This window comes from Rhinolophus ferrumequinum, chromosome 5 (genome assembly GCF_004115265.2).
Source record: "Rhinolophus ferrumequinum isolate MPI-CBG mRhiFer1 chromosome 5, mRhiFer1_v1.p, whole genome shotgun sequence".
In the NCBI taxonomy this organism is placed as follows: Eukaryota; Metazoa; Chordata; class Mammalia; order Chiroptera; family Rhinolophidae; genus Rhinolophus; species Rhinolophus ferrumequinum.
Genome location: NC_046288.1, coordinates 71,118,221 through 71,131,448, shown reverse-complemented (window position 1 = coordinate 71,131,448; position 13,228 = coordinate 71,118,221). Strand labels below are relative to the sequence as shown.

The 13,228-nt window shown below is 34.6% G+C and overlaps 1 protein-coding gene across 2 annotated transcripts in view; it reads left to right on the top strand.

Moving 5' to 3' along the window:
* Positions 1-13,228, top strand: part of ANAPC4 (anaphase promoting complex subunit 4) — a 34,817-nt gene that overhangs the window by 3,171 nt on the left and 18,418 nt on the right. The window contains exons 3-16 of one of the 2 annotated variants that reach the window (XM_033106307.1): positions 56-161; positions 1,817-1,949; positions 3,565-3,639; positions 3,777-3,803; positions 3,897-3,941; positions 4,578-4,662; positions 5,284-5,388; positions 7,069-7,152; positions 8,323-8,409; positions 8,822-8,886; positions 9,571-9,613; positions 9,736-9,812; positions 11,332-11,432; positions 11,513-11,564. In XM_033106307.1, the coding sequence (XP_032962198.1) occupies positions 56-161; positions 1,817-1,949; positions 3,565-3,639; positions 3,777-3,803; positions 3,897-3,941; positions 4,578-4,662; positions 5,284-5,388; positions 7,069-7,152; positions 8,323-8,409; positions 8,822-8,886; positions 9,571-9,613; positions 9,736-9,812; positions 11,332-11,432; positions 11,513-11,564 (1,085 nt within the window). The remainder of the gene's footprint in view (positions 1-55; positions 162-1,816; positions 1,950-3,564; positions 3,640-3,776; positions 3,804-3,896; positions 3,942-4,577; positions 4,663-5,283; positions 5,389-7,068; positions 7,153-8,322; positions 8,410-8,821; positions 8,887-9,570; positions 9,614-9,735; positions 9,813-11,331; positions 11,433-11,512; positions 11,565-13,228) is intronic. The other variant, XM_033106308.1, reaches the window with a different exon arrangement.

The window sequence follows — 13,228 nt, the reverse complement described above, 5'->3', positions numbered from 1 at the left end:
TTTTATTTTTGGAAATGGATTTTTATTTTCTGCCATTATATCTGTTTTGTTTTAGGTTTTACTTCATCGACTTGCAAGTTTTCATCGAGTTTGGAGTTTTCCACCAAATGAAAATACAGGAAAGGAAGTGACCTGTCTGGCTTGGAGACCAGATGGCAAACGTAATGATAGTATTATAAAAAATATATTTTTATTCTTTACAAAATGTATTCTGTAAAGGAAGCTTATTTCCAGAGAGAATTTATTGTTCTTATTGTATACTAGAATTCTAAGTACCAGTTTGGGAACTTTGTTTTTTAGAATTTGCAAGTATTTTCATAGAACTCAGATTAATTCTACCATCTCTTTCTGGGTAAAGATATCTCTAAACTAAAATCTGAGTTCTTGGTACAGATAATTCTAAAATGAAATCTGATGGATCTATACAGAATACTTTGGTTTTGTGTTTTTCACTGTCTTGTCCTGCACTGTTTGGCCCAAACTTCACCTATCACTCACTAGTCAGTTCAGTGCCATCATGGCCCTTTCTCCCAAAAATGTATCTTAGCATTAAATATGTGGCTCATAAATGTTCTCTCTGCACGTATGCTTGCCTTACCCGAAGGACTGTCATTTCTATGTGATGTTTCTCCTTCTGGTGGTCTTTAGTTTGTAGCTTATTATGTTGTAGCTCATTATGGCTCTGATGACTAAACTTGCTTCTTCCTGTGTTTTTACAATGACAGTTGTTACTTGAACTGTTGTACACATAGAGTCACTACAGTAAAATATGTAAATCATAGCATAAAGTTTATCTGTATCACTTGTACTTGAAGAAAAAAACTGAATTGTTTTTGTAAAATGATATGCACTCCTCATTGCTTAATTTTTTTCTAAATAAATAAGTATGTAAAAAATGCCCTGAAAGCTTATCACTTACAGATAACTATTTCTATCTGTAGTCATTTTGCTCGGCTCTTGTTTCATCTTTTATTTTAAAAAACGTGTAAAATTAGAATAGTTTTGTAAGTAAAATCTTGAGATCTTGCAGTATTCATTCAAAAACACCCAAATCTTAAAATGTATCATGAAAGTCAGTGTGTTAAGTGGATGATATTTTTATCAGGAAAAATGTGTTGTGCTTTTGGACAGTAAAAAAAAAAGTTTTGTTAAGTATTGGTTATTTCCAGATTACTTTAAATTGTTTTGAAGAGGAGGAAAGCTGGATTGTCTCACAATGTAGCCAAGTTGTGTGTATTGGTATACAGTGAAACTCACAGCCCCCTATTTAGAAATTCTTAAGTTTGTTATGTTGGGAAGATGTTAATGACTTATGTAGAGAAACTGTACTAGGTAAGTCAGTCACAGTGAAAGGAAGAAGACTCATCAGTATTTGATGGCCTTCTTTTCCACTAAGCATTAGAAATAGGGTAATAAAAAATTTTCCAAGAAGCAAGCAGATGGAATACTTGTTACCTTTTACGCGTGTTTACGGGATCAGTGTCTTGGTAATACAATATTATTGTTTATCTCTTGAGACCTGTTTTGTATTTTCTGCTTGGTAACTGGGTTCCAGTCTAGAGGCTTTGATGTATTAAGTGTTAAGTAGAACGTTCATGAAAGTTTGAGCATTTGAATATAAGCTTAGATAACAGCGTAACTACCTGCAAAGATACCTTTTAGGTTTTAAAGTATTATTAAAGGAAGGATTTTTAGGTTAAATAATTTCTATGATCACAATGTGTTTAAAATAGTAAAACTGGACAAGAAATGTAATACCCGTTTATTTTTCTAGAATGTTACACTAAATTATTCTGATTATTTCTTCTTGTTTCAGTTTTGGCCTTTGCTCTTGCTGACACCAAGAAGATTGTTTTGTGTGATGTAGAAAAACCTGAAAGCTTGCACTCCTTTTCTGTGGAGGCTCCAGTTTCTTGTATGCATTGGATGGAAGTGACTGTAGAAAGCAGGTAGAGTAATTTTACAAAAAAACCCACAAAAAACAAACAAAAAACTTCAGTAGTCAATAGGATGCCGTACATGAAATTTTCATTTTTTAAAATGAGTACTTAAGAGTACCTATGTTGAGTATGTGTATATTGCATTTAACTTTTGGTTTTAAGTTTATCAAGATAAAATTTTTAAATGCTATATTAGATTTTTTTTCTCTTCTGAAAAAGATGTTTTCTTATGGAGCAATTAATGCCTGAATGGCCATGTTTTTTCTTTTCATTTTAGTTAATTTTTGTAGTTTATACCACTGATTTATACTTTCAAGTAATATTACTTAAAATTACTGATTAGCAAATTGAAGTTCTATTTTCCTTTCCATCATATATTTTGTCTAAAGCTTTGTTTTTTTGTATGGCTTAGTAAATATTCTTAGAGTGTGAAAAATGCTAAATTGAGCATTCTGTTTGTATGCTGTACAAATTCTTACTGTGTCTATGGTCCTATTAGTTTCTTTGTTTCATGAAAATAATTTTGCCTTAGTCTCTGCAGTCAAGTAATACACTATGTTTGCAGTAAAGAAGGCCTAAAGGATCAGTGGGTTTAGGTAATACTGAAAATAAAAGTTTCCTTTTTGGGGAAATGTGATAATTTTCTTTCCATTAGCTTTTCCTTTCTAATTAAGTTTTAAGTTAATATCACATGAATTTGTAAATTCTGAATAGTAATTGAAAAGTTTCCCAAGAGGGGCCTGTAAAGATTTAGATAACAAGTGTCTAGCCTGGGGTTTGAAATTCACTATAGATAAAACAGTGATTAATCAACCATCAAATAATCAAGGGTTACAAATAATCATGTGACTTTATAGGATAGAGGAGCAGAGTATACCAGCGTATGGAATTTCTATCCCAGTCCAGTTAGCTACTAAGCGTAATTCTAACACACGTTCGTTCTATGAATGGTTTAGAAATGTTACATGGCGATTCCAGGGTCTCTCGGGACACCTAGTTTGTGTTAAAGTGGGAAAAAAACGCTTGCCAAGTCACCACTTTTTCACCTTCTCGCTCATTTATTTCCAACCTTAGTTGGAGGTAGGATTGAGGGGGGTAAAAAGGGATAAATAAGACTATTTTAAAAGGCATAGTGTCTTCTTATATACATGCTGGGCTGTCATATCCCCAAAGGTATGTAAGCCATAGAACCAGTAATTAAATGATAAAGTAATTGCAGTGTTCTTTAAAATTCCTCTGGTACTCATATGTTTAGTGATGGTTCTTAGATGAGAGTTAAAAAATCATAAATTCTCAGTCAGTATCTAGTACTAAACACATGAATATATTTTATATGCTGAGATAATTGTTTATTAATATTTGTTCTTCTAAAGGCAAAGTGGGTAGGCTGATTTTTATTTCCAGAAATAAAGCCCTTTGTAAATGATGAATTTCCTATTTTTGTATTTCTTGTTTATGATTGTTAAGACAATTTTACTATGATAAATACGAGTATTTGTGGCATTTGTTTACTTGGTAATGTGTAATGTCTAAAACGGCATTCAAAAAATCAGTATTTTTTTTAATGGAGAGAGGAGTAAAATCTTTGCTGTTTTTATAATACTTGTGTGTTTTTCCTTTGTAGTGTTCTAACATCCTTTTATAATGCTGAAGATGAATCAAATCTTCTTTTACCTAAACTACCTACATTGCCAAAAAAGTAAGTATCAGTCTAATTTCGTTGGTGTTAATCTTGCACATTTCTCTTTACTTTTAACACTGACAATTTTCTCATGTGTTATAAAACATACATTTCTGTTAAGAGTAGTTTTTACCCCAATCTCTATTTTTCTCTAGTTATAGCAACACCTCAAAAATATTTAGGTAAGATACGCCTTTTTTCTTTTCAAGTAAGATAATCTTTTATGATTTGAAAGATACGGTTGAAAAATAATCCAATTTATTTTTATATTTTAGTGAAGAAAATTCTGATGAAATTATTAAGCTTTTGGGAGACGTCAGGTAAATTTTGCTGATATCTTTAACAAGATTGTTAAAGTTAACGTTTGATATTTGAGGCAGTTTTCAGGGTTTCAAGGACAATTCCTTTATTTCATGGTATTTTATTGTTGGTGAATAACCTCTGAACAATATACAGACATTAATATCTATTTCCTTGTTTTTTTTGTATGGTCTTTGAGTGTGTCAAATTTAATGTTATAATGTACTTTTGTTTATTTCAATAAGAAATAAAGGAGGACTGAAGTACTGGAGTTTTTAAAATTTAAATATTCCAGTTGTTTAAGCCCATTTAATATATTTAGCATCAGAGCCATGATAAAACTGATCGTGCTTTGTATTGGCTGGAAAAAAAGATTATTTTGTTATTGAGAGTATATAAATTCAACTGCTGTTGAAATAGTTTTCTTATTTTACTGTAAACTGAGGTTTTTTTGAGGCTAAAGAAAATTTTATCCTTTGAATAAAGTGGAATAAGCCTGATGTGATTGAATATTGAGTATTAGTGAGTTTGATGTTTCATTTCCCCCGCAGGGGAGTTTAGTGTGCAGATTATATGAGAGCAGGAACAATTTATATCTTGGTTTAAGAACTTCATCTTCACTGTTGTCCTCAGCTTGTTGCATTATTTTTAATTAGGCTTAATATTCTTGTCCTTGGAGGAAGCTCTGGTTTTATTGAACTTTATGCATATGGAATGTTCAAAATTGCTCGAGTCACAGGGGTAAGTTTTTCTTTAATATCTTCTATATCATTTAAAATGACAGATTTATGGAATTAGAATAAAACACTACTTTTTCCCCCCCATTTGAATTATTGGGGTTATTTCTTCTTAAATGTTAAGAGGATAATTTTCTTACTAAGGTAAAATAGTGTTTTGTCTGTGAAGATCAGGAGCTATTAGTGGAATTAGTCAAGTTTTTTATTGTAACAAAAAAGCTTACAGGGTACCCTTGATTATGGTTTAATGCTGTTCTGGCCTTCTGGGTAAGAGCTACAGTTTGTGATTAGAATGTGACAAGTCATCTGAAGCTGTCTTCTCCGTGTTGAGTCTCCAGTGGTTGCTAAGTTTCAGTCTTCTCCGTAGCTTTTTCATCTTACTCTACCCTAGAGAGGTAGGAAATAATGTAGGCCCCATGGAATATACTGGTTTTCCAACACTCGATTTGGGACTCGAGTGTTGTGTGTCCATCTGTCCGCCCATCCGTCTTTACAACTAGGCAGATGCATACCTTCATTGGCTACACTGCATTTTAGATCTCTGTGCATTTTTGTGTCCTTTATTGTAAGCAGATGCAGTCTAACAATAATACTAAATATACTGGGGGATTTGACTGTCTTACAGATTGTTGGTACTTGTCTTGCCTTGTGTTTATCAAGTGATTTGAAATCACTATCAGTGGTTACAGAGGTTTCTGCCGGTGGTGCTTCAGAAGTTTCATACTTTCAGGTGAGTATTGAAACCCAATAGCAGCAGAGAATAAATACTCATTTTTTAAAGGTTTTTATAGGTTTTGTTATCCAAATCATTCTAATGGTCATTAAAAAAAACAAAGCAAAATACTGACTTGGAGCTTCTAAATCTTACATATAAAATCTTATTATAATGACTGCCTTAATTATTATTCCCATGGCCCAGTACAGTTTTCATAAAAACAGTATTTTGATGGTCTGTTAATGACCATATTAATTGGTTGCTCTACCAGTTCATCTTTGTACCCAGTATTTTCTTAGGGCTCTGACCCTAATAATAATAAATGCTAATATTTATCTTTAATATGCGCCAAGTACTGAGTGATATAGTATAATTCATTTGAAGCCTCACAGCAACCAAATAGGTAGATACTGTTATTATCCCCTTTTATGGATAAGTAAATGGGCACACAGAGAAACTGCACGATTTCCTCAGTGTCACAGAATTGGAAGTTATGCTGGGCAGCCTGGCTCCAGAGTCAGTGCTCTTAACCAGCATACCTCTTCTGGTATGAGATGATCGGCTAATGTTGGGAGTAACCTTTTTCATTGTGTGCGGTTTGTATTCTAGATGGTGGAAACTGTTTGGGCTGCTGTAGGGTATTTAGATTGTGGCCTTGCCTTCCAGAAAATCTTACCCAAATTTTCATCTCACATAACCCAGCCACTTAGTCTAGGTATGCATAAACTCTCAAACAAAAGTGGAACAAAAAAAAAAATGCAGGATGAGATGTGTTTGATGCCTTCCAACATTCATTGTATTCGGAGCATCAGAGAACGCCTGACTTGCTGATTCACTGGAACGGTGGTTCATATTTGCTCTTCATCTAAGATTCTGTGAAACTGATTGCCAGGATTGCATTTGGTGCTGTAACAAAATGATTTCTTTGAAGTTTGTAATATGTGCTTTTTAAATAACAGCTTTATTGAGATATAAGCAACATACCATTGTAATAGATGTTCACTTTGTATTTGTCAATAGCCTATAATTCTTTTAAAAATAGTACATATATTTGTGGTCATCGTTTAAATTCCTCATAATACTGTTGCAAAATATATTATGACATTTATTCTAGTTAGATAGAGGGGATTGCTAACCTAGGGAGGGTGATTTATGCACAATTAAACATGGCAGGTTAGAAAATCCTAAGGTTGTGTTCTGCCAGTCTCCAAACTGTTATGCACAAAGGGAGCAGAATTCTGCTAGTCTTTCTGATACATATGTAATTAAACTTTGACTCTTCCAAGTTACAGAATTTTTTTTTTAGCTGGAAGGGACTGCTTTATTTATTTTTAATGTTTTTAAAATGTATTTTTCTAATTGGTGTATAATTGACATATAACATAGTTTCAGGTCGATATAATGATTCGATAATTATATATACACTGTGAAATGATCACCATACAAAGTTACACAAATGTATATACATACACGTATATAATTTTTTTCTTGTGATGAGAACTTTTAAGATTTACTGTCTTGGTAACTTTCAAGTATGCATTACAACATTATTGACTATAGTCACCATGCTGTACATTATGTCCCCATGACTTACTTATTTTACAACTGGAAGTTTGTACCAGAGGGGAACTGATTTACCTTTAAAAGAAGTCAGTGCATCTGATTCTGACTCACTTTATTATTATGATTTTACAGCTTGAAACCAATCTATTGTATTCTTTCTTACCCGAAGTTACTCGGATGGCCAGAAAGTTTACTCACATCTCAGCTCTTTTACAGGTATTTATTTATACTTATTTTATGTGTTACAGGTATTTATTTATACTTATTTTATGTGAATACTTACTATAAGTTTCTAATGTTCTATAAACAAAAATCTTGGACATTTTATTTTGTGATGCTAACTATCTGCGGTGGAGGTATCTAGTCTGATAAATTTTTAATGTCCATTAAAGCAAGAAAAAGAAATATAATTGAAAATCTATTTCCACCCATCCCTATTTCTCCAAAAGAAAAGAAAAAAACGTAATTTAAATCTTATTAAATGTTCTCATAAATAAAATAATATTTTGGAATTTTAAAAGTTTTATTGCAAAGAAAGTATTATGGAAAATAGTTATCCTATCAGTTAGCTTTTGTGTATAATAAATCCATCTCAAATTAGCTAGTGAATCTGCAGCTTGGTGTCTTAGTTGGTTAGCATCTTGGGCCGAGCTAAGCTGGAAGGTTCTGTGGATCTGGCCCAGGTTCAGGTAATCCTGTCTGGGCTTGGTCGTGCCTCGGTAGTCAGCTGGCTGATCTAAGTGTCCCTTAGCTGTGATGGCTTTGTCTAGGCTCTGTGTTCTCATCACCCAGCAGGCTGGCTCAGGCTTGTTCATGAAGTGATGGCAGCAGCTGGGGTGTCAGGAGTGGAAGTGGAAGTGTCCAAAGCCTTTGAGGCCTTGGACTCACAGTGTCACTTCTGCTGCTTTGTGTTGATCACAGCAAGACACAAGGCCAGCCCAGACTCAAGGACTGGAGAAAGTGACTACATCTGGATAGAGGAGCCACAAAGAACTGTGGTTTTTTGTGTTTTTTTCCCTAGTTGACCACAGTCACTAATTAAAGTCAAAGATTTCTGGAGATCGGTATCTTTTTAAAGATCCTGTTGGAAAATTGAATAGCTAACTAAAGCCATATTTTGACAGTTTGTGAACATAAAACATATTTATAAAAAGCTAGAGGATATCTGTTTTACCATATAAAAACTTAAGAATGTTTCACAGTTAAGTGATTATCAAGTGTTAGCTATGGTCTTCTCTTTCACAGGCTTAACTGAGTTAAAAGTGATTGAAAGTAAATTCTGCATTTCTTCGAAACAATTGACAGTCAGAAGCACATATTATTTATTAATAGTTAGGATATTGAGTTAAGTTTTTTTTTACTATATTAATATTTTCTTGTTAATAGTATATAAATTTGTCACTAACATGCATGTGTGAAGCATGGGAAGAAATACTGATGCAGATGGATTCTCGTCTCACCAAGTTTGTGCAGGTAATGTAACTGAGGTTTCCCACGAAAGGGCGTAAAGCATGCATGATGTCCTCATATACTTCATGAGGTTCATGAAATAAATGGGTGTGATTTGTAAAAGGCTAAGATTATGATTTCTTTCAAATGCCTTGGTCCAACCTCAAGCTATTTCCTCAAAGAGGAAGGACTGTGTTCCCATTGTTACAGCTCAGGTGGGGACGGGATTGTGAAGTGGAGCAGGTGGGCCGGGCGATCGGACAGGTGTTGAAAGAGGTAATTGGTTGTTTTCTAGTAACTGATAATTCACATAATCAGTTCAAATATGGATTTGAGGGAAGGTTAAGGAAAAGAAAGGGAGTTACGCTCCTGTAATTTGAGTAAATATGCTTATAATTAACAAAATGCGTGTCATGATTGTATCCTTTTTGTCTAGGAAAAGAACACAACCACATCAGTGCAAGATGAATTCATGCACTTGCTGTTATGGGGGAAAGCTAGGTAATAAACACCTTAGGTACTTTGGCTTTTCCTTCATTCTTTAAGTAGTTTTTTATTTCAAAAATTATTCATATTCATTGTAAAAAAAATTTTGTTGTACAAGAACACAAATAGTATATATTTTTCTAGGCTTTTCTGTGCACATGCTTTTTATGTAAAGGATCATTTTTTGTGTGTATAATATATGTATATTTTTTAATGTATAAAAGTTAAAAAATGTTTATATAGCCAAGTTAGTCTTTTCCTTTATAGTATCTGCCTTAGTGTTATTCTTAAGACCTTTCCTATCTTAAGAGTATTTAAAGATTGATCTGTATTTTCTTCTAGAGTTCTTTTATGGTTTATGTTTTATTTCATTTACATGTTCCAGATGTGATTTATTTGGTTATATGCTGTGGAAGAATAATTTCTTTTTGTCTGAATGTTTAGATAATTGCCCAGCATAGTTTATTGAGTATTACACCTTCTCCTCACTGATTTGCAATGCCTTTTTAGCATACAATGCATCCTCATATATGCTTCAGTCTATTTCTGGACTTTGTTGGTTTCTTTGTGAGAACAACAGAGTCTTAATTTTTGTTATTTCTTTTTTGTTTAAAAATCTTGTTTATGCTTTATAAAATTTTAAGTGATGCATTCACATTTTGAATGGAGAAGACTAAAAGTGCTTCTTTTTTATTGTAGTGCTGAACTTCAGACCCTCTTAATGAACCAGTTAACAGTAAAGGTGCGGTTATAGTATCTTTGTATTTAAATTGCTGTGAACACATTCTTATTTTTTTTCTTTTTACTTGACTTTACTTGGCATATAGTATCTTGTATACTAAATATGTTTCTTCTCTTCATTAGGGCTTAAAAAAGCTTGGCCAGTCTATAGAGTCATCATATTCCAGTATACAAAAATTGGTTATAAGTCACTTACAGAGGTATGAAGGTGATGTAGAACTTTTGGTATTGCATTTATATGTACTTGGCATTGGTCTTCTTTCTGCAACCTTCTCTTCATCATCTGACATTCTCTTTTTGAGCCTTTCCTAGCTAAAATTATTGCATTGACCTTTAACGGGAATCTTGGAGTGCCCAAGATTTAAAGAATCAATCATGGAAATACTGCTTTATGAAATAAGTTTTCAACATCTTTTCACCAGGTAATGCCCTGTCTGGGCTTTTTTTTTCACCCAGACAACCAAGAGGTATATTTTGAAAAGGTCACATACCCTTTTTTGAGCAGTGAAATTAAGTACGAGTATGTTTGTATATCACTTTGCAGTTTACAGAGCACGTTACATATTTTTGTGTTTAACCACCTTGGCAAGGTGTTGGTTCTGATTATCCTCATTTTATACAGAAAAGAAACTGAAGTTCGGGATGGTCAGGTAGCTGGCCCAGAGATACTAAGTGTCAGGGCCAAGACTTCTCCCAGATCTTCGAGTCTCATGCTGTTTCCACAGCTACCTCACTGCAGCAGTTGGCAGGTGGATGCTCAATGCTCAGTGTTTGACTTAAATTTGGACAAATCCCTTTATGCTGTATCCGCTAGGCCCTTACTACATCACCTCTCCCTTGCCTCACTGCAGTACCCTTCAGCCTGGTCTCCTGTACTCAGCACTTTGCCTCTCAAGTGTGTTCTCCACAGTGGATCTGGGCATGTCGCTCTTACTTAAAAACTCCGTGCTTTCCCATTGCTCTTAGGACCAAGATCTTTGCATGACTCGCAGCACACCTGCCACTTGGCTTCGCCCACACTGGTGGCCTCCTCAAACTTCACAATTTTTTCTCCTACTTAGGGCTTTTGTACATCCCTCTGGCCTTCTGGAACTCTCCCACCCTGTTCTTCATCTGCACTCGAGCTCTCCGCTCAAATATCACTTGTTCAGAGAGGCCTTCCTACTCCCCAGAGTAGATCAGGTTCTTCTGTTCCAGCTGCACCCCGTGTGTTTCCTTCAAAGCATTTATGGTAGTTGGAATGATCCGCTTGATTGTGGTTATGCCTGTCTCCCCCATTGGACTGTCAGTGCCGTGAGGACCCTTCTGTTTTGTTTGCCGTCATGTCCCCAGTATCTGGGGGACAGAATGTGCTTGGCCTAAAGTTGCAGCTCGGTAAATACTTGCAGAATATTAATTACATAGCTGTTGAGTAAAGATGACCGTATTCATACCTTAAAAGTGCCAGGACTAACCACGGAACAAAATTTGATCTTCGTACAAAATTTAATCTTGTGGTCATGGACTCATCTCAGTAGTCATGACAACCAAATGATTCTGCTGTAGTTTTTAGAGGTAATGTGAAGAAATAATTATTTCTTACAGAAAGAAAATTAAAGTTAATAAAAGCTTAGTTTTTATTTCTGAACGTTTAGAAATGTTCTGGCAAGGTGGTTTGGTAGCTGCCTGCCACCTTGATGACGATAATGATACTAATTTATTTCTGCTCCGTTTTGATAGTGGCTCAGAGTCTTTATTGTACCATTTAAGTGAACTGAAAGGAATGGCTTCATGGAAGCAAAAATATGAACCTCTTGGACTGGATGCTGCAGGAATTGAAGGTAGTGATTTTATCTCTCAGTAGAGTACATTAAACACACTTTACTTGACAAATGATATTTATTTATTTGTTTTCCTTTAGATGCCATTACTGCTGTGGGTTCTTTCATACTCAAGGCAAACGAACTTCTTCAGTAAGTATTGGAGATACCTAGACTCGTTAACTGGAGAATATTTCACTGTCTCTTACAAATAAGAACCTAGCAAATTGTCATGTTTTTCTTAAAATGAATTTTTAAGTTTTTATCAAAGTAATACCTTTACATGATTAAAACAAGCCAGTAGAATGGTGATTTCATACAGTAAAGCAGTATTTTCCTGTCCCACCCACCCTCACCCCAGGACCTTTTAAATCTTATAACTGTTTTTATTTTTAGTTCTTCCATAGGTTTTTTTCCATACAGAATGTGCCAAAAAAATGTGTACACATTTTAAGAAAGGAAAAAACTGTATTAAAATTGTAATACTCAATATATACTGATAACAAAAGATGAATACAAGTCACGTTTGACTTCTGCAATTAGAAGAGGTGCTCAAAGTGGTTACCACCAGCGTCCAGACATTTCTGATTATGGGGAACTACTGCTTGAGCAATGCTGACCAATGTGTCACTTGTATTGCTGTGATGCCGTTTCAGTTTCTTCCCGAAGTACCGCCAGTGTAGCTGGTTTTCTGTGGTACACCACATCCTTTAAGGTCCCCCATAAGTAGAAGTCAAGGGGTGTTAAGTCAGGAGAATGTTCTCGAATTTCAGATACCACTTCAAAATGGTCTTGCGCTCCTTGAAGGACAACCGTGCTCCCGCCATTCTCTTTGACTGTCCAGCCTGTCGTTTGGTGACACCAGCATTCATTTGATTGACACCATCTTTTGAGTGGACGTCAAACTACACATTGCTACCGTAATTCAATTTCACTTTGAAAAGTAATAGATAACATCTATTAAAATGTGTATATATATTTTTTGGCATCCCCAGTATTTCTAAATTGTATGCCTATACTATATTTCTTCTATTCATCAATTTTTAGAAATTATTCTTCTGTTTTTCCTAGACTCTATTTGCTTTCCATTTTTTTTTTTTTTATATTATCTGTCTTTATCACATCCTTAGGTTCTTTCCCTGTCTCGAGCATAGTACCATATCCTTGGAATTCCTCTCTGTGCCTCAGACTTCCTTCTTTAGCCTTGCATTCCCTACACCGGTCTGTACGTTTTGTTCCAGCTCTCCTGTCAGCCACATGCATTGTCTTCATTGCTTTCATGGCGTAGAGCCACACTTCCAGGATCTCCTGTTTCTTGGTTCATTTAATCTTTTGCTGGAAAACATCCTTCAGTAACTTAGAAGGCAGATATGCCTGGGTAAACTTCCTGTGTCCTTTTGTGTCTTTTCTCCTACCTTCACACTTAATTGTTGGATTCCACTGGGATAGGATGTTGAAGGGGAGATGGTTTTCTCATGGAACCTCAAAAGCATTGCTCCATTGTATCTGTCCTTTTTGTTGCTAATGGAAGGTCTGGAACATCTGATTCTCTTTCCTTTGTGGGGTATTTTTTTTCTCTAAAAGCTTTCTTTCTTGAAATTTCACATTAACACTTTTAAATGTGGATCTTTTAAACACTGTTTTAGATGCAGAGATTATAGCAGTGAATAGAACTGATAAAAATTCGTGCCTTCATGGATCTTAAATTTTAATGTGATGAAACAGACAATAAAGAAATGAATAATTAAAATATATAATATGTCAGATACTGATAAGTAGTGACAAAAAACAAACAGAAGGAGGGCCTAGGGCATGCT